At 43.0% G+C, this 27,735-nt stretch overlaps 1 protein-coding gene across 1 annotated transcript in view; it reads right to left on the bottom strand.

Moving 5' to 3' along the window:
- LOC101477058 (carbonic anhydrase-related protein 10) overlaps nt 1-27,735 on the bottom strand; it is a 165,229-nt gene that overhangs the window by 70,640 nt on the left and 66,854 nt on the right. The window contains exon 3 of the mRNA XM_004568602.2: nt 8,261-8,403. Within this exon, the coding sequence (XP_004568659.1) occupies nt 8,261-8,403 (143 nt within the window). The remainder of the gene's footprint in view (nt 1-8,260; nt 8,404-27,735) is intronic.

The following is a 27,735-nucleotide window of genomic DNA, read 5'->3' on the forward strand; positions in this document are numbered from 1 at the left end:
TTTTAATCAGTTTAAACCATAAACAAGTTACACCCATTGGTAACCTCAGTAGTTTATAGACATATTTCATTTGTCCAATCATATGGACATACATAGAATACCATCATTATTATTATTATTATTATTATTATTATTATTATTATTATTATTATTATTATTCAGCATTTCTCAAGTTTGAAAGTTCCAGAGGAAAATGATCATTATTCCTAAAGTAAACAAATGTGTGTCATGTGCTCCGAGAGAAAGCTTGAAGGCAGTCAGTATTCAGACATTAAACTGTGGATATGAATCACCCACAGTCATCATCACATCAAACCTTAGAAAACATTAAATCCATTTTGAGCTAGCAAAGCATCTGGATTTTGGAAGGGAACAATGAAATCTAACAGCAAAGCACCATATTGTTCAAGATCAAAGCAGCCTTTGGCAGTGAAATTTTCATAAAGACATTATGTTGTGAAATAATGACTTATGATTCAGAACAGACTACGTCCTGAATCAAAGGAAGATATGTTAAAAATGTACATTACGTTTGAAGTCGGACTCATTTTCAGGATGGATTATTGAAAATAAAGGAAATATGCAAGTCCCACAAGAACAATTATTTAATGAATGCTGGTAGTGAACTGCTTTCAAGGGAAAAGTGAAAACCAACGATGTAGATGTCAAATATAATTACATTACAGGTTAAAGCAAGAGAAATTTGTAAAATTCATAGTTCATCACCTATGATTTGTGCAATGTACTTTCTTTGCTTATTTAAGGATTTGCTCATAAGTTACACGTGTTATGTTGGCTAATGTATCTTATTACCCTGTATTCATATATATGCAGCTAAAAAGTTGTGTTTTTGTTTTGTTTTTAAGAATAAGGAACAATGTTAATGTCAAATAGTTCTGAGAACAGGCCTATAAATATTACAATCCTTACATGTTTTAAATCTGGCTAATCTCACATTCAAGATACTTTCTCGTGAACCTCGTGTAGCTCCAGTTATTAGATTTTCAGAAGTTCCTTTAAATCACAATTCAAAAGGTTTTCTCTGAATATTTATCCCTCAGATCCCTCAGGATACTACAGTAGACCTGCATGTTGACAGTTTCCCCGAGGGATGAATTCACAGTGTGCAATCCAATGAATGTTGAAATAAAGGCATTGTTCCCCCAGTGTTGTTTCTGGGAGAACCTGCCAGAACCTTCTTTGCCCAAAGGCAAAGAAACTGAAAACTGCTCAGTTATAGCTGGAGACCAAGCTCTCAACACCAACCTTGACAGAAAATTCAGGTAAGTTTAAAAGTCAAGTTAATGCTTTCTGTCTATCCCAACATATCTGAGTAGATGACCTTGAACATGAGCTTTCAAAAGTTCATGTTCTTACAGCTGAAAACCGTCCACTTTTATCCAGTAATAACAGATTACCATAGGCTGGATCATGCTGAGCTGCCTCTTTCAGCTAACATGAACATTTTGGGAGCGCAAAAGCTTCCTTATTTCTAATGTAATGACAAATTTGGCTGATGAAGACTAGAACTAAATACCTTCAGTATTCAGTATTTGATATTTTAGTTTAGTTTATTTTGTCATTACACACTATCATTTAAGATTGCTTTTTTCCCCCAGTTTTTAACTATAATGGTTTTCTGAGTTACCATAGCAACCTGTCTATGGGCAAATTGGACTAATTTAAACGAGGAGTTAAATTGTTGTCCTGCTTCTCAATACCTGTCATGGTCTCCGTGCCTGCCCGGTCGGCCCCACAAGGCTACAATTGCTGTTGCTGTTTTCTCCCTCTCTGCCTGGGCGGAGCTCACTGTGGGCTCCCGCCCTTGGCCCACACACACACCTGACAACACTCACCCATCATCACCGGGAGCACTATTTGAGGCTGGAACACAGATCCTCTCGTCGCTGGATGATTGTACCCCTAACGTTAGTGTTCTCACAGCTCTTGTGCTTCATATCCGTGACTTGTGATTAGTTGGTGACCTGCCTTCTCGTCTGCTTCAGATCCCCCCCCCCCCCGGACCTGCGACCTCCCTGCTGCGGGAAAGTGTGTGAGTGTGAGAGAAGAAGACGTGAGCGAGTTACCCTGTGATTTCCCCCCCGGAGTTTTGGATCCCTTCACTGTACATATATTGCACTGCACTGTAAATAAACCACACCTTGGAGATACCTTACCGCTCTGCGCTTGAATCCCTGTACCAGATCGTGACAGAATCATCCAGCCACGGAAATGGATTCAGCAGACCCAGCGGTCTCGACTCCCACCCTCGCCACTTTGGCCGCGATGCTGGCACGCCACGAGCAGATGTTCATTCACCTTCGAGCAGAGCTCGCGAACCTCACACAGGCCGTGGCTCGGCTAACACCGCTACCGGCCGCTCCTCTGGTCGCCGCTCCTCCGTTGGAGGCGCCAGTTCCAGCTGTAAGTGTCGCGCCACCTGTTCATGTTGACAGATTCCTCCCTACTCCCAGGGCTTTCACGGGAGAGATTGATAAATGTGCTGGTTTTCTCACTCAGTGTGCCCTTCAGTTTCGCCAGCAACCGCAAACCTTTTCTACTGATGGTGCGAAAATCGCTTATATCGTCCAGTTACTCCAGGACCGTGCTCTAACCTGGGCTCAAGCTGCGCTTCAGGCGGAGCCGGACATCACCTTTTCTGACTTTCTTACTAAGTTTAAAGGTGTGTTTGACAGGAAAGCCACAACTGCCACCGCCGGCCAGCGCTTGCTTGCGCTTAAACAAGGTAAACGCAGCATGGCTGATTTTTCTATTGACTTTTCTACCTTGGCTGAACAGGCGAAATGGGGGGAAGAGGCCCTTAAAAGTGCATTGCTCACTAATATTAATGAGGAAATAAAGAATGAACTAATGCTCCGTGAACTGCCTTCCTCCCTGGATGCGCTTCTGGTTTTGTGTATGCGGGTGGACGATCAGGTGCGCGCACATCGGAGCGCACGCGCGCGTTCGGGGCATGCCCCGCTGGACTTTTGTGGGACCCCTACTGCAGCCCATGGGTCGTGTGACGCCGACACCGGGGATGGGGAAGAGCCCATGCAGCTTGGGCTTGCTGGTGGGCGATCTGTCGAGTGAAAGCCCTCTCCCCAGGCTTCTTTTGCCGGCTACTCTGCGTGTTCGGACTGTTTCTCATTCTCTCTCCGTTCTCATTGACTCTGGGGCTGAGCAGAACTTTATTGATACCTCACTCGCCGCCAAACTGAACATCGCCTTGGAGCCTCTGTCACGCCCCCTCCGCGTTCACGCACTGTCGGGCCAGCGCCTGCCTGACATCACTCATGTTTCTGAATTCCTTTCATTATCTCTCTCTGGCAATCACGCAGAAAGGATTTGTTTTTTTTCGTTTAAGGCTCCTCTCACTCCGCTGGTTCTGGGTCACCCCTGGCTTGTCCTCCACAACCCGCATATCGACTGGGAGAAGGGTGCCGTACTAGGTTGGAGTGTGGCCTGCCATATGAACTGCCTCCGGGCTGCGGCTTCCCCCGTTTCGCTCCCACCCACGGCCTCGCCGTCGGACGCCCCGGACCTCTCGATGGTTCCGCGGGTTTATCATGATCTGCGGGATGTTTTTTGTAAGGATCGGGCGCGGTCCCTTCCCCCGCACCGCCCGTACGATTGTGCCGTCGATCTTCTTCCTGGAGCTCCGCTGCCGTCTAGCCGCCTGTACAGCCTCTCCCGGCCTGAGAGGGATGCTATGGAGCGTTACATCTCGGAGTCGCTGGCGGCAGGGTTGATTCGCCCCTCCTCTTCCCCTGTCGCGGCTGGGGTTTTTTTCGTGGATAAGAAGGATGGTTCGCTGCGGCCGTGTATTGACTTTCGGGGCCTTAATCAGATCACTGTTAAGAACAAATACCCTTTGCCGTTGCTTTCCTCCGCCTTTGAACTGCTTCAAGGCATGACCGTCTTTACCAAGCTGGATCTGCGCAACGCTTACCACCTGGTGCGCATCAGGGAGGGGGATGAGTGGAAGACCGCGTTCAATACGCATCGGGGCCACTTTGAGTATCTCGTGATGCCGTTTGGGCTGACTAACGCCCCCGCAGTGTTTCAGGCGATGGTTAATGATGTCCTTCGTGATTTTGTTAACCGTTGTGTATTTGTGTACTTGGATGACATCTTGATCTTTTCTAAGACACTCGAGGAGCACAAGGTCCATGTCCGGCAGGTCCTGCTACGCCTTCTGGAGAACCGGCTCTTTGTGAAGGGGGAGAAGTGCGATTTCCACGTGGCGTCAGTGAGTTTTCTGGGCCACATTATCGAGAAGGGGGACTTGCGGACTGATCCGGAGAAAGTGCGGGCTGTGGTGGAATGGCCTACTCCTCCTGATCGCCGCCAAGTGCAACGTTTTTTGGGATTCGCCAACTTTTACAGACGGTTCATTCGTGATTTCAGCAGAATCGCTCTCCCTCTCACTAAACTCACCTCTCCCAAGGTTCCCTTCCAGTGGGATTCTGCCGCTCAGCGAGCCTTCGCCCTGCTCAAGGACAGGTTCACCACCGCTCCCATACTCCGGCAACCGGACCTTACACGGCAGTTCGTTGTGGAAGTGGACGCGTCAGACTCCGGGGTTGGGGCAGTTCTGTCTCAACAGATGGACGGTAAGCTGCACCCGTGTACCTTTTATTCCCGCCGTCTCTCCCCAGCAGAGTGTAACTATGACATCGGGGACCAGGAGCTTCTGGCCGTCAAGCTGGCCCTGGAGGAGTGGAGACATTGGTTGGAGGGAGCAGCACAACCATTCATCGTCTGGACGGATCACAAGAATCTGGAGTACCTGCGCTCGGCTAGACGTCTCAATTCCCGGCAAGCCAGGTGGGCACTGTTTTTCGCTCGTTTTGACTTCACTATCACCTACAGGCCAGGAACACGGAACGTAAAGCCAGACGCCCTGTCCAGGCAATTCTCCATCACTGGGGAGGACTCGGACCCTGAGCCTGTCCTCCCGGCCGCCTGCGTAATTGGAGCCATCTCCTGGGAGATCGAGGGGCTCATCCAAGAGGCGCAGGAGACCGAACCGGATCCTGGCACTGGTCCACCTGGTCGCCTCTTCGTTCCTTCAGCCGTCCGCTCTCAGGTTCTCCAGTGGGCTCACACCGCCCGCTTTTCATGCCATCCTGGGGTCCTCCGCACCTGCTCGTTCCTCCGACGTTACTTCTGGTGGCCTGCTATGACTAGGGATGCCAAGGAGTATGTAGCCGCCTGTTCGACCTGCGCCCGGAATAAGCTTTCGAACCGCCCTCCACCGGGTCTTCTGCAGCCTCTCCCTACACCAGCTCGACCATGGTCCCATGTTTCTTTGGACTTTGTCACGGGCCTGCCGCCCTCCGCTGGTAACACCGCCATACTTACCATTATCGATCGTTTCTCCAAAGCTGCACACTTCGTCGCCCTCCCGAAGCTCCCCTCGGCCTTGGAGACGGCCCGGCTCCTCACCTCCCATGTGTTCCGTCTTCACGGGATCCCCGAGGACATCGTCTCAGATAGGGGGCCGCAATTCACGTCCCGTGTTTGGAGGGAGTTCTGCTCCGCACTGGGGGCCAAGGTCAGTCTGTCTTCCGGTTTCCATCCACAGAGTAACGGGCAATCGGAGCGGGCCAACCAGGAGCTGGAAGCTGCCCTCCGCTGTGTCACTTCGCACAACCAATCGACCTGGAGTGAACAGCTTCCATGGATCGAATACGCCCACAACAGCCACACATCCTCCGCCACGGGCAAGTCTCCCTTCGAAGCGTCCCTGGGCTATCAACCACCTTTGCTCCCGGCCATCGAAGGTGAGCACTCCGTTCCTTCTGTACAGGCTCACCTCCGCGGGTGCCGTCGTGCCTGGCGGGCGACTCAGGCTGTCCTGCTCCGTACTAAGGAGCGGAACAAGACCCTCGCTGACCGTCACCGGACACCGGCCCCCGTGTACACCATCGGTCAACGAGTATGGCTGACTACCCGTTTTGTGCCGCTACGGACTGAGTCGAAGAAGCTGTCTCCTCAGTTTATTGGCCCTTTTCCCGTTGAGGCCATTGTGAACCCTGTGTCTGTCGCGCAACATGCGCATTCACAATGTCTTTCATGTGTCTCAGGTCAAGCCGGTGCTCTCCAGCCCGTTGTGCCCTCCCTCCAGGGCCCCGCCGCCCCCCCGGCTCGTGGATGGTCAGCTGGTCTACAATATCACCCGCATCATGGACTCCCGGCGCCGGGGTCGGGGTTTTCAGTACCTGGTTGACTGGGAGGGCTACGGGATAGAGGAACGCTCCTGGGTGCCTCGAGCTGCTGTCCTGGATGGTGCCATGCTCCGGGACTTCCACCGCAGGCATCCAGGTAAGCCTGGTGGGTCACCGGGAGGCTCCCGTTGAGGGGGGGGGGGGTACTGTCATGGTCTCCGTGCCTGCCCGGTCGGCCCCACAAGGCTACAATTGCTGTTGCTGTTTTCTCCCTCTCTGCCTGGGCGGAGCTCACTGTGGGCTCCCGCCCTTGGCCCACACACACACCTGACAACACTCACCCATCATCACCGGGAGCACTATTTGAGGCTGGAACACAGATCCTCTCGTCGCTGGATGATTGTACCCCTAACGTTAGTGTTCTCACAGCTCTTGTGCTTCATATCCGTGACTTGTGATTAGTTGGTGACCTGCCTTCTCGTCTGCTTCAGATCCCCCCCCCCCGGACCTGCGACCTCCCTGCTGCGGGAAAGTGTGTGAGTGTGAGAGAAGAAGACGTGAGCGAGTTACCCTGTGATTTCCCCCCCGGAGTTTTGGATCCCTTCACTGTACATATATTGCACTGCACTGTAAATAAACCACACCTTGGAGATACCTTACCGCTCTGCGCTTGAATCCCTGTACCAGATCGTGACAATACCTTTTGATGACCTCACATTACTCTCTTTATTGCCCCCGAATAGCTACTTGTATGTCATTCACAGTGGCAACTGTAACAATGTTCTGCTATAAACATCTCATTTGTCAAGTCTTGGCCTCTTTTTACGAATCACAAGGAGGGAAGTTTAAGAAAAATTCACTATCTGGCCTTATGGGGGTTTGTTGTCCCAGCCTAAATTTCCTGCACTGCAACTCAAATACAGTCCGTATCCCTTTCAACCCCAGTGGTCCCTGTAGCAGGAGTGAGCCTTTTCTGTTATTAAACTGCAACCAGCTGCTGTTATTTGAGGGTTTCAGAGTGTGGCACACTGAAGTGAAAAAGTAGTCTGGTATTACTCCGACTGAAATGAATGCAGCATTTATTGTGCTTTCATTTCTGATGTATTACATTTGGTGGAGTTACAGGTGAGAATTTTTCAGAACAGATTTAGAAGCATCACCACGGCTGGCTTGTATTTTCACTCTAATTTACAGGTTTAACTGGGAACAATTTTGCCCCGTAGTTGTGCAGTTTGTACTTACAGTTCTGTAACTGTTCATGATGACTGAATGGGAAATTTCAGGTCAAATTTCTATAAAAAATAGCCTAGGGCTTATGTATTAACACATAAGCCCTTTCTCGGTTTCTGTCAGCTGCTTTTACAAAATATGTCCTTGTTCCGCCTTCAGACAGAACCTTAAATTTCTAAAATGCAGAAAGGTTCACACCCATCCTCATCAATCCGACGTGCAGGCAGATTGACCACCCCCCAACCCACCTCCAAGGCCAGCTGCGACCCCGGGACAAGGCCAGTCCAGCCCCTGAACCACCAGCTAACCCCCACCTGAGGCAGGGTGTTGGAAGTCTTGCCCACTCTAAATTTGTGACAAAGCTAAATTTGCACTCTTGTAGCCAGACCCCTTTTCCCCACACTGACATTATTATGGCCAATAACTAAAATACATTTCCAAACTGTCATAATGAATCCAGGATGAAAAGTACAACATCCCACAAGCTGTGTTTAACTGTGATTTTAGGTGCTTTAAAGAGGATTTTTCCTCCAAAGATTAACTGTGATTGCTGTGTAAAGGGCTAAAATTGTAATGCCTCCTGAGCCTTGGTGCAGCAAAATGCAGCTGGGAATTTCAAAGCCTTTGGATATAGATGAATCATTGTCTCTGACCAAAGTTTCTCTGCTTCTTGATTTAGAGGTAGTGTCCTGGTCTGTGTTCTTTCACCCTGATGAATTAAAGCCCAGCGACTGTCACAGAAGGACAGTCCTGCTTGTGTCTCGACATTTGATGAGTTTTGTCTCAAAACATGAGCTAAAGCTCCTCGATCGCTACGTGAAAACCATTAGGAAGCATTTTCATTTGGTGACCCTTACCTTATGTCCTCCTGTATTGAGCCTGAGAGGGGTCAGGTACGGGTCAAAAATCATGTGACTGGTTTCGATGTCGATGGGAGACTGCCTTTTCCCAATGGCACACAGGTTCCAGGCTGAGTTCACCAGACCCCAGAAGGATGGAACTAGTGTTGGAACGAGAGGGAAAAAAGAAAGCAATTATTGTGTGAGTGCCTGTGCATGCCTGTGCACATGCAGGCACAAGATCAAACCATAAAAACAGAAAGAAAGGGAGCAGATGAGCTTCATTATGATGGGACAGAAGTGCTGGTGGAGTTTAGGGAGATTTAAATTTACATATGGCTTCATTAAAATCCAACTAAAAAAAGAACTTTCATTAAAGTCTCCAGGTTATTATCTGCAAGTACAAGTAAGGCGGAGAAATGGACTTCTTAAAAGTGACTCAAAAGTTCTCTCCATCGTTTTTATTGCACATAATTTACAATACCAGAACTTGGCAGACCCACAGGCTAAGCTGAGCCTTGCAACAGAAATATACCTCCCCGGAATAAAGTAGTACATCTTACTTTTACACTTAAAATATTTTCATGATGGTTGTTGAATTTTCTGTTGATAACATAATAACAGCATTAATTAACATTGTAAATATAAGGATCCTGTAATTGAGTCTGTGTTTATTGTGTGAATGCTGAGTATTAAGCTCATTCTCATTCCCAGGGTGCCAGTTATTTGGGTAGATTTGGCGTGTGTTCCGAGTGAGATGAATGGAAGGGGTGTTTCAATGTTTTCCTAAAAGTAACCAAGTCATTTTCAGCACCTAAACGTAACTCTTTTTTAGTGTATTAACCTGGCAATATAGTTTTCTTTGCCTAAAGCTGCCCTAATACTTTAGTGCCAAACCTAGCCAAGACGTTTTTGTTGCCTGTACCTAATAAGTGAATCAAAGCCACAATACAAAGTTAATAATAAAGCTAAAATCAAAACAATTAGTGAGGAAAAAAATCACTAACTCTGTTAACTGAACTGTAAAGGAATAAAACACTTTTGACATTCACTAGGGCACAAAGGCTTGTGTTTCATTGGTCCTCTAATGAACTGGAACTGAATGCTGAAAGGCATCACTGATGTCCCCTCATACCCAATATACAGTGCAGACCACATGGAACCATTTTTTCTCCCTCTGTGCTCGAGCATATACACTTGGAAATAAAAGAGTAGATACTTGACTGAAGTGGCGAGACTGAGCTTCGTTTGATTTGGTTTCCATTAATGAACAGTGCTGTGATAAAAGTCTTTGCCCCTTCCTGATTTCTTCTTCTCTTCTTGTCATACTTGAATGTTTCAGGTCATCAAACAATAATAGTAACATTAGACAAAGATAAGCCAAGTTTTTTTTTTCTTTTTAAAAAAAGAAGATTTAACATAAAGATTTCACACTTTAAAAAAAGGTATCAAATAAAACTGGTCCAATGGGAATATCTCAAACATTTAATTGACTCAATGATATACTCTGATTAAAAAGACACGGCATACTTTAAGCACTTAGAAGTCTGTTGTGTCTGATCTCATTTAGCACTGTAATGATATACTTGCATATTCTACCTTGTAGTTGCATTAAACTGTACTGTGAATTTTAAAAATCAAAGTCTTTCTAGAAGTGAAGTAGTTTTATGCCTTTTATTATGACACAATATTTCATCACAATACTTCGTACACCTCTCTGCATTTAATCATTAGTCATTATTAATCTCTGGCTCTCTTCCACAGCGTGTCTTCGTCCTGTCTTCCTCCCCTCACCCCCAACCAGTTGCAGCAGATGGCCAGCCATCCCTGAGCCTGGTTCTCCAAGAGGTTTCTTCCTGTTAAAAGGGAGTTTTTCCTTCCCGCTTTTGCCAAAGTGTTTGCTCATAGAGGATCATTGTGAAACCTAGCCCTCAGTAAATCACATGATAGGATGGGGCTAGGCTTCACAATGGGTACACGCAAAACCTTGGCTGATTGTGACCCATGCCGGTTTTCACACCTTGGCTCGTGTGATTAGGTAGAGGATCAATCGGAGGTCCATGACCCTCTTGGGGACTCTCCCATAGGGCTTAAAATCAGGGACTCTCCACCAGTTGCTCTTAGAACTGAAGAAACTTCTCGGATGAGAAGGTGAAACGTCTTAAAGGAAACTTAAAGAAGTCCAGACGCTTATCTTTCCAAGCTCCTTAAACAACTAAATTGAACATTCCTGTGTAAGAGAACAATTTTCCTCTTTTTTCCATATTTTTTTAATTTTGCAATACCTGTACTGCAGGATCCCTGCTGTCTGAAACGTTTAACCTCTAAAAGTTAAGACTGTTCATTTTAAAAGGTGTTTTTTAAAAAACAAGAGCATGAAAATTTTCTTTGATTCTTGTCAAATTGCCATGTGGCTATGATAACTGCCATATCCAAGGTTTATAATGTAGCAGCACATAGTAACATGTAATTAAAAACAATATGATGATGTCATGATGAAACAAGCATGTTTTCTGAAATATTGCACCTGGGAGGGAACAATTCTGAACTTTATATGGTTGCTACGGGTTAATTAGCCAAGGGTGAGGAATTTGACTACCAGTAGATGTTTGTAATAAATCTTTTGGCTTCAGTGTTCACTTTAACCAAAGCACGTGTCAGTGATAAATTAGGCTTTGTTGTGTTATCTCAACATGTAATGCAGGATCGTTGTAAACCCAAGACTCTTGTAGGATTAGATGTTCAGATAATCAGAAGAGTTTTGCTCTCTATCAGATAATCCTCTGTAGTCACATGATTACTACTATCCAGAACAGAACAAGCTGGACAAAGAATGGGACTGGAAATATGGTAATGATAGCTGATGTTTAAGGCAGCCAGATGGGGGCAACATGTGTTAGCAATGCAATTGACAGATAGGGAAAGGATGCGCACATGCTCACAGGCATACAGAGCCTTAGATGACATTACTAAATCAACTGTAATTTTGACACATGCACACAAAGTCTTTCTCTCGCCCCAGGGCTTATCACTAACTGTCATAATGCTTTTCATCTCCAGGCTTAATGACAATTCAGAGTGTGAAACAGCTGTCATTTTGCTCTAAAAAGTAATCAAGTCATCTAAGCTAAGACCCAGCTAAATGGGTAAAGAAAAAAAATTGAATGATTGAAGTTTTGGTCCACAAAATTTAGATCAGAAAACTTATTTATATAACTTTCTCCAATTGCACTCTATTTTAAAATTCATGCACACTGATTAACACCTGGGAGCTGTTCCTGACAGCCTCTACTGCTATCCCCCCACCCTTCCCTTCTTACAGTCTGTTCTCCTCTCTCTCCAGCCTCATCCATTCTTCCATCCCTCTCTGACCATATTCTGGGGAGAAGTGGAGTGACAGATGTGGCAGCCCTGACCTGCGGAGTGCAATCCTGACCCCTGCTTGGCACATATCCGCACACGGTTATATCACCAAGCTTTGTTTGTTTGTGTAAGTAGGTCTGTGTGTGACACACAGACACCCACTGTATGTCAGGAAACACATCAAGCTCTGTAGGAAACAAATAATTACTTGGGTCTAAAAAGTGGAATATGTCTATTGTGTTGTGTATGGGATTTAAATAATGGTGGCAGCTATTAGTCAGGACTCCTGTAGTTTCATTGCATCTAAAATCCAGATTGTCAACTGTGTTAGATTACATCATGTCGGTCCAGGTCTCTTTTAATCTTGAAGTGCTATGATGTAAATACAAAAAAGACTAAACATTAACACTTCATTGTTTCAATTTCAATCTAAGCTGAAATTTATTATAGAAATGGACAGCTGACAAAACAGAACCAGAGAAAAATAAATAAAGGCAAATATAGAAATCATAGAACAAAAGAACCTGCTTGAACAGTTACGCACCCAAGTATTTCACAGTATCAAAGTAAGCCATTCATACTTTTCTGTATGCCCATGGGTAAGTTACAAACATACTTATATTGGTGAAAATATGTTTTAATACACAGAACTGCCTCTGCAACAGCTGGCGGCTTTAAATTCATTTGATTGTTATATTGATTTTCAAGTAGGTCAAATAAAACTTTTCCTCAAATTTCTGCTATTTTAGCACAAGTAGAGATTCCCAACAGACAGATAAAATCCAAAAAGATTATCCCACGGAAATAGTTTAGAGATCTTTAAAACACAAATATGCTGCTCTAGACTGGTTATGAAATACAGGAGGAGCATCATATTTTCTAAATAAACAGAGTTCATTTTGGTTTGGCAGAAATAAAAAATGATTCTAGACATACTGGATTAAAGTTATTGACCATGGCGCCACCCCCAGAGAAATAAATCTCATCCGAATGGCTTAAGTCAGTGGCTAAGCTAATGCTTCTATGCAGCTGTACTTAAGCATATTGATGTTTTAAGCTAATTGCTGTCAGCATGCTAATATGTATGTTTAACCCTTTAAGACCTACCATAGAACCAAGTTCGCCAGAGCTTATATTATATTTTTACATGCTGTGGAGCCATTTTTGGGAGCATTTCAAGTTGCTATACATCAATACAACCATTATAGCCCAAACTTTAATAATATGTCTGCATTAGGTGCATAGTAATTACATAAATTGCAAAAAAGTGCAATAAACTACAAAAAAATTGAAAATCGTTTTTGTTTTTTTAACATATATTTCTAGTTAGAGAAATTTAAGAGGCTTATCCCTCAAAACTGTAAATACAAAAAAGTTACACAAACTAGTTTCCCACCACAGGAAATTTATTTTGAGTGTCTTCATAGTTTTATTTTTGAAATACGCCAATTTTTATATACTGCAGGAAAAACGAAAATAAATATTATAGTGCAAATTTGCAAAATAACAGCATATGCATCAAAATAAACTATTTCCAGCAGTGCAATATGAGTCTTAAGCATCCCAGAAACGACACAGAATGTCATAAAGTCAAACATAACTTTTTAAAACACATAACAAGTAAAACACAAGCTCATAAGGCCCCGATCGTAAGAAACTACATTTCCGCAAAATTACGTCACTTCCGGTTTCGGGCAGGTCATGCGGTCATGTGATAGTTCGCGCTGATGGACGTAGGAAGTGTTACAAACAGCTGATGGATCGGCGAAGCGTGTTTCTGGAATATCATGTTTTTGTTGCTGCAAGTGATTTTTATGCAGTTTTTGCAAAGCTATATGTGGAAGGAAACTGTGACCTAGGACAAGCTGATGGCATAAGATGTAAGTACAACTCCTCCAATTTCATATGCAAAAAAAATTATTGCGCTAGCTTACTTGGTTGCAGAGCTACCGGGATTTAAAAATAGTTACGCAAAACAGAGCGTGCCCGCTCCGATCGGCTGTAAAGGGTTAACATGCTCACCATGTTAGGATGTTACAACGTTAACACATTTGTTAACAAACCAAAGATGAAGAACATCCTAAATCCTAAAATTATTTGGAAAAAACTAAAGCTTTTCACCAAATCTCTACAGGCCATGAGTTTAACTCATACACCACAAACTTCAGTTCTCTCAATATCTTTTAGTTCACATGTCACAGGCATTTTTCAGGATTTGCTAGCAACTGGACTACAAATATACACTAAGGATACAGCTTTGCTTGTGGCAACAAATTCCTCTTGAACATAAAAAGGGTTAAGTGGCAGCACAGAACAAGGACTAAGTTTTGATGCATTTCTGTCATTTATATCATACTACTTAGCCTTTTGGTCTCAGGTATCAGTCTGAGCTTTTGAACCGTTGACATCCCTTAAAATCATCGTAGGAATGTTAAAAGACAAAAGACTATTTAAAAAGGAAAACTGTGGAAATCAGTGAAACCAGTGGGTGATGTCACACACACACACAGTCCGTACAATCGACTAATAAAGAAAAAAAGGACACAAAGACTAAGACAGGTAATGAGAGTAGAGAGACAGAGACTGGGACGGAGGGAGGAAGCCCTGAGGACCAACCATCCTTTTTAATATTAATAAATGTAACCGGGTTCAAATGGCGGGGAAAAGAGAGAGAGACAAAAACTGAGAGAGAAAAGGGAGATAAAGAGTCAAAATGCACTGCCTGCAGATATGTGGAGCTTAAAAGGAGAAGAGCTTTCTGGAAACGTGCGTGTTAAGTGATAAAGACTTGTTTAAATCTGCACTGTAGCATGGGTTACTGTATGGTGGATGACAAAAGCTGTCGGATACTGGGTTAATCTGTATTATCAACCACCAAACTGAAAGAATGCACAACTAGTAAAAAGTCTGTCTTACTCTTCAGTGCTAAATGGGCTCCATTGTTGTCCAGGAACTATTAAAATACATCAATGAGCCAAACAGCTTTTATGGGTAATGTGTCCCTTCATTACCACGAACATTTACGTTCCCACATACACAATTCTGCTGCCCCAAATGCTCAATAAAGCATTAAATATGGATTATTCCGCCACAGATTGTAGAGCTTGAGAAACGCTCTAACTCTATCTGATTGAATAACCCTTGTTAAACATAGTAACCAGTAGTTTATGGGGTATTACACAGGTTTTGTTTTAATGTAAACAATAATCTTGTTGACAACAATTAAGAGAGGTAAACTATGGAAAAATATTGTTTTTGCTTGTTTCTCATCTTTTATTTAAACTGAAATGAACTCATGGCGTGTAAGCTCCTGTAGATCCATCCAAAGATACAGTCTCACAGTCACAAAGATTTTGAACAACCTATGAAAATATTCAAAAGTAAGGCAAAGATATATTTTCATCAAGGGATTATTTGCTGGACTACTTTTGGTTGGATGAACGACTTTCACAAGTCTGCTGGTAACCTGACAACCCCAGTTCATTTTCTGTGTTTCTTTGAGCGAAAATACGTAGCTCATGGAATAAACCGAAAGCACATTTTACACCTATAAGAGAGACAGTCAGAAGATTATAATGAAAAATTGAATAGCAGCTGTGAATGAGCAAGGCAAAAAGAGAGAACATGAGCTCTTAGCACTTACACCCCCGGAGAGCAGTCATTTCGGGGTAGTACCTTAGACCCCCGCGGAGTCATCATTTTGCGTTTCTACCTTTAAAAGCCGGAGAGCAGTCAAATGCTGGAAGTGGAAGCTAAATTGGCTAGTCATTCATATGTATATTGGGTCGTTACCTAGGAATTCTGGAGGGAGGGGATTGGGGGAGAAATCAACACACATGAGTCTAGGTCCTTTGTTGCTGACATTTATTGATAAAAACAGTAGTTTCATTTCATGTTATTTCCTTTTTCATTTCAAGCAAGGAAGTGGATGTAGTTAGTAAGTAAGATATTTCAGACATTATTCTGACACAGAGGAGGAGATACTGGAATTATAATTAGTATCTATGCATGCATTTGTGATTTTGTTTGACCTTCCCATTGCTCACAATTTGAATTTGTTCACACTGCAGATGAGTGTCTCAGTCCCCAAACAAGCTCTCTTTTTCGGTGGAGAAGCAGTCTCCTCATCCGCAGTGAGTGTGGAGAAATCAACACACATGAGTCTAGGTCCTTTGTTGCTGACATTTATTGATAAAAACAGTAGTTTCATTTCATGTTATTTCCTTTTTCATTTCAAGCAAGGAAGTGGATGTAGTTAGTAAGTAAGATATTTCAGACATTATTCTGACACAGAGGAGGAGATACTGGAATTATAATTAGTATCTATGCATGCATTTGTGATTTTGTTTGACCTTCCCATTGCTTACAGTACAAAAAACCAACCATTTGTACACATATGTACTAATAATAATAAAAAGTGAGTGCAACACTGCAACCCGTCACCCCGTCGTTCAGTGGTCGTTGATCAGTGGTCCATTGTGGCACCATTCAGAGCACTGGTACAATAGTACCAGCAAGATATGGGAAGACATTGCAAATGTACTTGGATTTTAGGTTGCAAGCCACCCAAAACTTGATCCCAAACTTGTCAGGTTTACTTGCAAACACTTGGAGTGTTTCAGTATGCCATCTTAGGGAGAACTCAACACACATGTAGGTCCTTTGTTGCTGACATTTATTGATGAAAATAGAAAAAAAACCAACCGTTTGTACACATGTTTACAAATAATAACAAAAATTGAGTGAGTACATTACAACATTTTCAGCAATCACTCACAATCCTGGCACTGCCACGGTATCTGTCGCCTGCATTTACCACATGTGTACCTGTAGCAGTGAACACATCGCACAGTGGCCTGATTTTTTTTGCATCTGTGTTTGACCTGACACGTGGCCCTTTTTCCAGGGCTCGGTGTGGAGGGTTGTGTCCGAAGCAACTGTTCTTTTCTTTCCTTCTTCGCAGCTACATGAGAGTGAGCCAATTCGGTTGCAAGGGCTACCAGGAAGTCCACCCGTCTTTCCTTCGTCCCGGTGCATTCTTGATACAGCACATGTGCATTCAGTGCTGCCATGTCAATCATGTTATAAAACACGGCAACTGGCCAGCGCCGTGTTCCTTTGCGGACAGTGTACTCCCGAACCATCTGGTCCATCACATCCACGCCACACTTTGTCTTGTTGTAAAGGGTGACAGTGTTTGGCTTCCTTTTGGTAGTGTTTTCGGTCTGAACCACGCTGTGCATGCTGCTAAGAATATATACTGTCTTCTTCCGTTTGGCCGCATACGCCGTCAGCGTGGCAGCAGAGGTTGAAAACACCTAAGAAATAAGATAAATTGTTAATTCCATAGCCCTTTTACACACAATGAAACACATAAACATAGAACCACAAAAGACCTGCAACATACCTGAGTGGTGAATTCATTGCGATCTGTCTGTCTAGTGGATTGAGGAATTTCCCTGCGAATCTTGTTGACTGTGCCGAGGATGGTGGTTTTCCGTCTAAGAAGTTTTTGCGCAAGTGAAAGCGATGTGAAAAAATTGTCAGTGGTAACATTTCTGCCCTTGTCCAGGAATGGTTCCATCAGCCTCATAACTACATTTTCGGAAAGTCTCTCCCCAGTGGGACGATTGGGGTCCTTGCCAAGATATGGGAAGACATTGCAAATGTACTTGGATTTTAGGTCGCAAGCCACCCAAAACTTGATCCCAAACTTGTCCGGTTTACTGGCAATATACTGCAGGAAACTGCACCGAGTTTTTGATGGGAAAAGCTGTTCATCAACGGTGATATGTAGACCAGGGTTGTAGCACGTGATGCAGTTGGTGACAAATGATCCCCACACACTGGAAATTGCTGCGAACTTATCAGTCTTTGCTCGATCACAGCGGGTGGACTTGTCATCAAAGCGTAGGTGTTGCATGATGTCTTGGAAGCGGTTTCGTGCCATAGTTCCAATTATCTGTGGGTTTCCCAGGTTTGCTGACCAGCAGTCATTTACAGATGGAACCCTGTAAACCCCCCGCAAGATGACAATAGCAATAAATGCCATTAGTTCAGGGAGGTCCATGAACCAACAAACATGCTCCGTTTGCTGTGCATGTTGAATAGTCCATTCTTGAATGCTACGAAGCATGTCAAGAGTGATGAAACACAGGAAGCTCTGAAGGCGACTCAAGATACTTCTCCTGGCCTTAGCCGTTGGCTCTCCATCTGCAGCGTACGGTTCTATAGGGGTGAAAGGGAGACGGGTCCCCACATGTTCTTCACGCCACACTGTGCCATCTTTCGCTGTCTCAGTCCCCAAACAAGCTCTCTTTTTCGGTGGAGAAGCAGTCTCCTCATCTGCAGTGTGAACAAATTCAAATTGTGAGCAATGGGAAGGTCAAACAAAATCACAAATGCATGCATAGATACTAATTATAATTCCAGTATCTCCTCCTCTGTGTCAGAATAATGTCTGAAATATCTTACTTACTAACTACATCCACTTCCTTGCTTGAAATGAAAAAGGAAATAACATGAAATGAAACTAACCGGAAGACTGATCAGACAGCTCTGAGTCCGAATCCGGCTGAACTTCTAGGTCTTCTCCATCCGAGTCACAAGGGTCGACTTCCGCCAGGATCATTTCCAACGCCTGCTGGGTGGTGAGTCTTCTCTGCATTTTCTTTCCTTGGAGAGGAGGTCCGTACACCACAGGATTCTTCAGGGCAATGAAGGGTTAGGCTAAGTGCAGTGAGATTGTATCATATATATACCCTTGATCACAATTGATCAGTGGGGTCAGGTCACACTGATCAGCGGGGTCACACCCCCGTCGTTCAGTGGTCGTTGATCAGTGGTGCCACAATGGACCACAGAACGACGGGGTGACGGGTTTCCTGCAGTATATTGCAAGTAAACCTGACAAGTTTGGGATCAAGTTTTGGGTGGCTTGCAACCTAAAATCCAAGTACATTTGCAATGTCTTCCCATATCTTGCTGGTACTATTGTACCAGTGCTCTGAATGGTGCCACAATGGACCACTGATCAACGACGGGGGTGTGACCACATAACAATGCAACCCGTCACCCCGTCGTTCAGTGGTCGTTGATCAGTGGTGCCACAATGGACCACAGAACGACGGGGTGACGGGTTTCCTGCAGTATATTGCAAGTAAACCTGACAAGTTTGGGATCAAGTTTTGGGTGGCTTGCAACCTAAAATCCAAGTACATTTGCAATGTCTTCCCATATCTTGCTGGTACTATTGTACCAGTGCTCTGAATGGTGCCACAATGGACCACTGATCAACGACCACTGAACGACGGGGTGATGGGTTGCAGTGTTGCACTCACTTTTTATTATTATTAGTACATATGTGTACAAATGGTTGGTTTTTTGTACTGTAAGCAATGGGAAGGTCAAACAAAATCACAAATGCATGCATAGATACTAATTATAATTCCAGTATCTCCTCCTCTGTGTCAGAATAATGTCTGAAATATCTTACTTACTAACTACATCCACTTCCTTGCTTGAAATGAAAAAGGAAATAACATGAAATGAAACTACTGTTTTTATCAATAAATGTCAGCAACAAAGGACCTAGACTCATGTGTGTTGATTTCTCCACACTCACTGCGGATGAGGAGACTGCTTCTCCACCGAAAAAGAGAGCTTGTTTGGGGACTGAGACACTCATCTGCAGTGTGAACAAATTCAAATTGTGAGCAATGGGAAGGTCAAACAAAATCACAAATGCATGCATAGATACTAATTATAATTCCAGTATCTCCTCCTCTGTGTCAGAATAATGTCTGAAATATCTTACTTACTAACTACATCCACTTCCTTGCTTGAAATGAAAAAGGAAATAACATGAAATGAAACTACTGTTTTTATCAATAAATGTCAGCAACAAAGGACCTAGACTCATGTGTGTTGATTTCTCCCCCAATCCCCTCCCTCCAGAATTCCTAGGTAACGACCCAATATACATATGAATGACTAGCCAATTTAGCTTCCACTTCCAGCATTTGACTGCTCTCCGGCTTTTAAAGGTAGAAACGCAAAATGATGACTCCGCGGGGGTCTCAGGTAGAAGCCTTCTTGACTTGACTGCTCTCCGGCTTTTAAAGGTAGAACGGTAGAAGCTGGGAATTCCAGTGTTAGGGAACAGTGGAGTGACTGCTGTTCTGAATGGAGGATGGAGTTGCTATCAATGTGCCAAAAATGGAAGCTTAAGGGTAGATAACTGGGAGCAGAACAAAGCTGTCAGGGGTGGAGCTCACTCGTGGGGATGAGGTGTAAGGCTGTTCTGAAACCCCTTCATTCAATCAAATCAATTTGGAGTGATCCTCCTCTCCCAGATAACAATAGCCATTAAGTAGATTGGTTACTTGTACAAATATGAGTTTTGCTACTTTCAGAATTGATGTGTAACAGCGGGGAACACACGACTCAGTCACAAAGCCTGCAAACGCTCACATTAACCTTTCTTGTTCTTTACAAAAGCAATTTATCCTCTGAAATGATTTCATTATCAGGTCCTGCTACAACGGAAGCCATAATGAAAGACCCTTATCAGACATACATTCTGTATCAGTACTGCAGTTTGTCGGTCTCTTTGAAATTCTACAAACATAAGCTCAACACGAGTACTTATCTCACTCAAAATTTTGAAGCACACCTATTCCTACTCGTCTTACCGTATTTTCACGACCATAAGGCGCACTTAAAAGTCTTAGATTTTCTTCAAAAAGTACGGCGCGCCCTATAGCGCAGTGCGCCCTGTGTGTTGTAAGGAGGACGTAGTAGAGAACACCATGAGAACGCTAAAGGGTGAAGTGTGGGCGTTGATCGTATATACCGGACAATCGCACATACCTGTATAAAAGGACAGGTATGTGCATTATGTGGAACATCGTTGTTTTAACAACCCTGAAAATGGCAAAGAGACACGCTTATGAAGCACAGTTTAAACTGAAGGCCATCAGCTATGCGGAGGAACATGGAAATCGAGCAGCGGCAAGAGAATTTAAGATTAACGAATCGATGGTTCGCAAATGGAGGAAGCTAGAAAACAAGCTCCGGCAGTTCAAGAAAACGCAGCTGAGTTTCCGCGGACATAAGGCGAGGTGGCCCGAGTTGGAGGAAAGACTCGAGCGGTGGATCATCGAGCAAAGAACGAGCGGGAGAAGCGTTTCGACGGTCACCATTCGACTAAAAGCAGTTTCACTAGCTGAAGAGATGAACATTGAACATTTCCAAGGAGGTCCGTCTTGGTGCTTTCGTTTTATGAAACGGTGCCATTTTTCCATCCGGACCAGGACTACGGTAGCGCAGCAACTTCCAGCGGATTATAAGGAAAAGCTGGCCATCTTCCGCTCCAACTGCAGCAAACACATCGGCGACAAAAACATCCAGCCCAGCCACATCACAAACATGGACGAGGTCCCGCTCACTTTTGACATCCCGGTGAGTCACACTGTGGAGAAGAAGGGGACCAGCACGGTAGCGATACGCACAACGGGGTATGAAAAGTCTTCTTTTACTGTTGTGCTTGGCTGCCATGCTAATGGACAGAAACTGCCGCCTATGGTGATTTTTAAGTGAAAGACTTTGCCTAAAGAGAAGTTTCCAGCAGGAATCATCATTAAGGCAAATGAAAAGGGCTGGATGGATGAGGAAATGATGAAAGAGTGGCTGAGGGAGGTGTATGTAAGGAGACCAGGTGGTTTTTTCCACGCATCACCATCGCTGTTGATCTGTGACTCTATGCGTGCCCATCTCACAGCCGATGTGAAAAAACTAGTGAAACAAATGAACTGTGAGCTTGCTGTCATTCCGGGAAGCCTGACAAAGGAACTCCAACCGCTGGACATCGGTGTGAACCGCCCGTTCAAAGTAAGGCTGCGAGCGGCCTGGGAGCGATGGATGACCGATGGTGACCACAGTTTTACCAAGAGTGGAAGGCAGCGCCGGGCGAATTACGCCACAATTTGCCAATGGATTGTAGATGCTTGGGCTAACATGTCTGCTGGGACTGTTGTTCGAGCTTTCGCAAAAGCCGGCATCATTTCCGAGGAGCCGCACGGCACGGAAAGTGACTCTGACAGTGAAGAAAGTGAACTTGGCATGTTTGATGGAGATTTAGTGCAGCTGTTCAATTCAGACACAGAGGATGAGGACTTCGATGGGTTTGATTGATGATAAAAATGTGAGTACCAAACTTTGTTTTGCTCCTGCTTTATTTTTAAATACGCACACTTGTATGCTTGTGTGTTGTTGATGATGACGATTACCGGTAATAGAAATGTGAGTAAGGTACCAAACTCAGGTTTGCTCCCGCTTTATTTTTAAATACGCATACGGTACTTGTATGCGCCCTATAATCCAGTGCGCCTTATGTGTGTGTTAAATACAGTAATGGCACACATAACTGAGACTGCGCCTTTTAGTACAGTGCGTCTTATGGTCGTGAAAATACGGTACTTTCATCTAAATGTATGTCCTTTACCAAGCATTCATGTTGCTTGCTAAACCCCATCTCACAAGCTTCCTAAAAGGGTTGATTTGGACAGAATAGGGCTGCTCGATTATGGCAAAAATGATAATCACGATTATTTTCACTGAAATTGAGATCTCGATTATTTGACGATATTTATTTAACCCTTTAAGATCTATCATAGGACCAAGTCCACCAGAGCTTATATTATTTTTTTACATGTTGTAGTGCCATTAGTGGGAGCATTTCAAGTTGCTATACATCAATACAACTGTTATAGCCCATATTTTAATAATATGTATGCATTAAGTCCATAGTAACTACATTAATTACAAAAAAGTGCAATAAACTACAAAAAAATTGAAAATCGTTTTTGTTTTTTTTTACATATATTTCTACTTGGGGAAATTTAAGAGGTTTATCCCTCAAAACTTTAAATACAAAAAAGTTGCAAAAAATTGTTTACAACAACAGGAAATTTATTTTGAGTGTCTTCATAGTTTTATTTTGGAGATACACCAATTTTTATATACTGCAGGAAAAACGAAAAAACAATCCTATGATGCAAATTTGCAAAGAAAACAGCATGTGCATCAAAATAAACTATTTCCAGCAGTGCAATTTGAGTTCTAAGCATCCCAGAAACTATTCAGAAAAGTCAAACATGACTTATAAAAACACCAGTATAGGCTTTTAAGGCCTACAAGTAAAAAACTACATTTTCCGCGAATATGGCGTCACTTCCAGTTTCGGACAGGAAATGGTGGACATGCGATAGTTTGAGCTGACGTCTGTTTCACTGTGGGAAGTGTTACGAACAGCTGATCGGATCGGCAAAGCGTGTTTCTGGAATATTATGTTTTCCTGCAAGTGGTTTTTATGCAATTTTTGCAAAGCTTTATGTGGAAGGAAACCGTGACCTGGGACAAGCTGATGGCATAAGATGTACGTTTCATATGCAAAAAAAATTATTGCGCTAGCTTACATGGTTCAGGTTCTACAGGGATTTAAAAATAGTTACACAAAACGGAGCATGCCGCTCTGACCGGCTTTAAAGGGTTAACAATAACAATGTATTGAATAATGACTTTAAAAAATAATATAAAACAGTGTGCAAATACTGATAACAGTGCAAATGTTTGCAATATAAGAAATAAATGAAAAATGTAAACATCTATGTTTAGTGAACTTTGCAGTGTTGCTCTGTGGTGCAGCTACGACACCGTAGCAAAGTTTGCACACTATGTCTACTTGATCCACGTCTGACTCCGCGAACCCATAATGTTTCCACACCACTGAAGTTTTTTTTTTTTTTACCTCTCTTTTCAACCAACGGCAGTCACTCTCCTCTCCAAATAACTTCTGCTTAGCTTTCCGAGCTTTCCGATCTTCCCTGGGGTCCTCTTAATTGTTGTGACGCCTGTTCGAAATGCAGAGAGGTGCGCTTGATTTGCCACACGGAGCAGCGCGAGAGTAAAGCATGCGGGAGGTGCTAATAATCGGCTCAGTCATTTTTAATGATCGTTGAAAGCCCAGATCGTAATCGTGATTAAAATTCAATTAATTGAGCAGCCCTAGGACAGAACAAAGTTAGCTTCACTTGGGGCACAATAAAAGATCACTGGAATTTTAGATGGTTGGTTGCACAGTTGTCATATCAGAAAAAATCTGTTACATATACACATAAAACAGAACGGAAGTTTAAATCAAGCTCAAAGACTGCCTCGTAGTTCGTGCTGGAATACATTCAGTGGCTCTGGGTGAGATAAGAGCACCTAATGACTCTCTTTATCTGTATTTTTCCTGCTTTCTTTTCATGCTTTGCATTTGTATTGACAAACATTTTCTAATCACCAATGAATTCATAGAAATCTGATTATTTTAGTTGAATGCCCCCAGAAAGTAACAGGTAAGCATTTAAAAAATATTCTTGGAATTATGCTGGCTATTGCTTGACAGGGTGACACTAGTAGCAATCTAGAGAGCTAACTATGAACTGAAAGATAAATTGCATCAATAACATAGATTCTGATACTCTGGATTCAAATAGCCACATTCGTTACAATGACAAGATAGCACCAAAGGCCCTGGGTTACACTACCATCTTCTCTGTGCATGCTCGAATACATGCAGGAGCCAGCAAGAAAGAAGATTATCTGCACCTTGACGATGGTGCCCGAGTACTTTCTCATCTAAAGTACACTGAACACATTGTACAATGGATGAGTTAAGGTTTTTAAAATTTCAGTAAAGATTTCGCTACATTTAATAAGGCGGTCTCACTGGATCAATCTCAATCTCAGACTCAGCTTTGAAGACCCCAACAATCTCATTGGTAACAGCAGATGTTACAGTCATAGCTACATCTCCAGGTTAAGCCTGCTTCACCACAGACTGTATAACTGGCCCATCCGCATCCAGCTATCCTATGTAGTCTAAAGTCATTAAAGGTATCCCAGACAAATACATAACGGAGCAAAAGCTTTGACAGATGCACCTGAGGGGTTTATGGTGAATTACTTATTCCTCCTAAACCAGCCTCTGTGCAAGCTGTTCAACCATTACATTCTCCTGGGAGAGATGCGATGTGCATGCCAACACAGATTTACCAACCTTTGGTAGTCCCATGCAAGTGTAGAGTGTCCTAGAAGGATGTGTTTTGCTATCGTTGGAATGCTGGATAAATCTAATCAGAAATGATTCAACCACCTACTGTGTGACTCCTGGTCAAGTAATCTGTGAGTAAGCCTTTCCAAAAAGGCAAGCCTCTAAGTGATGGAAGAAACACCGGTACTGATGACTCAGTAGATGTTTTAGGCGAAAATGCTTTAACATGGAGTTGTGTTTCTTGTTTAATTTCAGAAATACATCATTCTGCACCCTAACCCTACAAGAGTTGGGTCTACCTCACCTTTGCTGTATGTAGTATCTAATGGAGAACTGTGACACCAAGATTTTTTATTGTATTAATTAAGCTTGTCAAGCTGTTGTAGGAGCATATGTGGTTCATTCCTTTCATGCCCAGGGAACACTGGCACTTGATAAATTTTCATAACTGTTTAGTTTGCAAAACTGTGGCCTAAGCCGCTTATGTAAATTAAGCCACAATAACAGCACGTTTGTGATCAATACACTTGTCACAGAGTGTCTGATTCGTAGTTTAAGTATGAGCTGAGGGAAGATGTGTGCATAGGGATGCTGTAAGTAGTATATATATACACCACCTTTGAATGATAATAATATACCAAACAAGGTGGTATATTATAGATTTGCTAGATTTGGTTTAGACTTTAAGCTGAACATGACCCTAGCTTTCAATTTACTACAAGAACCACTAGTAGACCTTCAGGACAGCATTTAACTTAGCATGAATACTTGAAACTCAAAAAAGGCAGGAGACAGATACACCTCTGCAACCAGAATCCACCTACATATGAAATGGACTATGTAAATAACACATCTGTTCCATGTTCAAAGCATAAAAATACTTAACTGCCAATTTTACAAAAACTATTAACAGTTTTATAATTTCAGTAGATACAATTTATAGCCACTATATTGTTAAGATAGCTAGTTGCTATGGCTGTCGGTACACATTTACTCAGCAAGCGAGCTTAAAATCTACAACTAAGGAGGAATTTTTGGTATGTTGGTAGCCACAGATCTTAGATGGATTGCTATATCTTTAGATTCACTAACTAGCAACACTAGCTAACACTAACTAGCAAGCGTCAGCATTATTTCTAGGCTGCTGGGATTCAAAAGCACATTTTCTTTGTACAGGTGGAAATAAAATCACCAACCTACTGCTTTATTTTACTTCTCATTAAGTCCACTGAAAAAACACTTCAAAGAAGTGGATTTCTAAGAGAAATTATCTTGAAAGAACTGCTTTAACTACATAAAAGTTGCTGAAAATGCAAATGTGTATTGCAGGTGAAGGAGTGACTCATGACCTCAGTGCGTCTACAATCCTCGCTACATTTTCTGTTATCAGGAAAGAGGGTAGTTAAAGTAATGTGAACCAGGTGCACATGTTTCATTCAGAAGGCATCCTGTTATCCATATATTAACCCAGCTCAAAGCTTGAAAGCCTGTTACATATGTCTCAGTCACGGGTACAGAAAGATTTCCCTTTGAGTGTATTGACGTGTTATATGTTTAAACGGAGAGCAGAGATTGAGATGCACTGCATATACGATTTCCTAAAGAGTATGAGCGATACGGCTTTGATGTGCTGTTGGCACGATGTATGATATGTGTGTGCCAGAGGGATCAGTCAAAGCTTAAATAACTTGCACATCATGTACGAGGGGTTGGTGCAATAATATTAGAAGATAATGTTAATGCATTTGTAGACATTACACTGACTGTGATTAAGTGGATAAAATGACCACAAGCACAAAAGTCAATGTCAAGAGTTCTGCCTCTGTTTTCAACACAAGGCATTAGATTTATCATTTTGAATAGACTCATGCATGACAGTATATACACCCATATATAAACAAATACAATATTAATGACGTATCTTTCTAAACCTGGAACACAAGCTACCAGGATTATTGAACCTGTTCTCACCCAGACCATTCTCATTCCCAATGCACAACATACCGATGATTGGTCACGGCCTGACACAAAAGGTACCCCTCTGCGTCCTTATGAAGTGCTCTTGGAGATTGAAGCACGGCTTTCTATGTGCTTCCCTTTATATTCGCTTTGCAGCTTTCTATTGTAGCCCTAACCCTAACCTTACCCCTAACCTTAACCCTAACCTTACATTTATAGATTCATTCCAACCTGCTTTCGTGCCTCGAAACGCACAACATAGCGACGATTTGTCACATAGCATTGTTATGTTATGTTTTGGGTTGAGAACATGTTGTCTCACCTCAGCGTGTCAATTCCAGCTGTTCTCTCAAATAGTGCTATTCTATCAGTACACAAAATGTCTCATTTGGCATTTCCTTGACCCACAGGCTGCCTAAATATTGGACACCAGGAGATTATTAACAATCAGCAATGCTTGTCCGCATGTGGAAGTTTAAGGGACGGTGGTAGAATATCACTTGATTTGTTGCCACTGACATAAATGCTATTGTGTACATGTGCACTTGTTCACTGGTGTATAGGCATTACTCCTCTCTCACAAGCTAATAAATCCTGAACTAAGAGCTGTTGCATTTAGGAATATTTCCTTTGTTTTAGCATTTTGTGAAATGATTAACATCTTTCCTTACTTAACTGTCAGACGTGCTAATCATACCACTCTAATGGGGTATGGTTCAGCCCACACTGGAAGAGTATTAGCTGCATGAGGACTGTAAGTAGATAAAATACCAGTTTGACTATGTTACGACACATTATTCTTAGGCTAATTAATGTAGCGTGGTTGCATGGAATATTATTAAAAGTCAAATGTCCTGTACAAAATCAAACATATTCACAAGAAAATGATTTAATTTCATGGGAGTAGGTGTTCATGCAATGAAATCCTTTGCTCATAAATTTATATTAATATTTGAATAATACTCATTCACAAGCATTCTGCAATGAAACGCACATGCTATCAGTACTAACTGCATTCTTGATAAACGACTGACCGAGCCACAGGCAGCATTAAAATTCTTTGTAGCTTTGG

This window comes from Maylandia zebra, linkage group LG4 (assembly GCF_041146795.1).
Source record: "Maylandia zebra isolate NMK-2024a linkage group LG4, Mzebra_GT3a, whole genome shotgun sequence".
Lineage (NCBI taxonomy): Eukaryota > Metazoa > Chordata > Actinopteri > Cichliformes > Cichlidae > Maylandia > Maylandia zebra.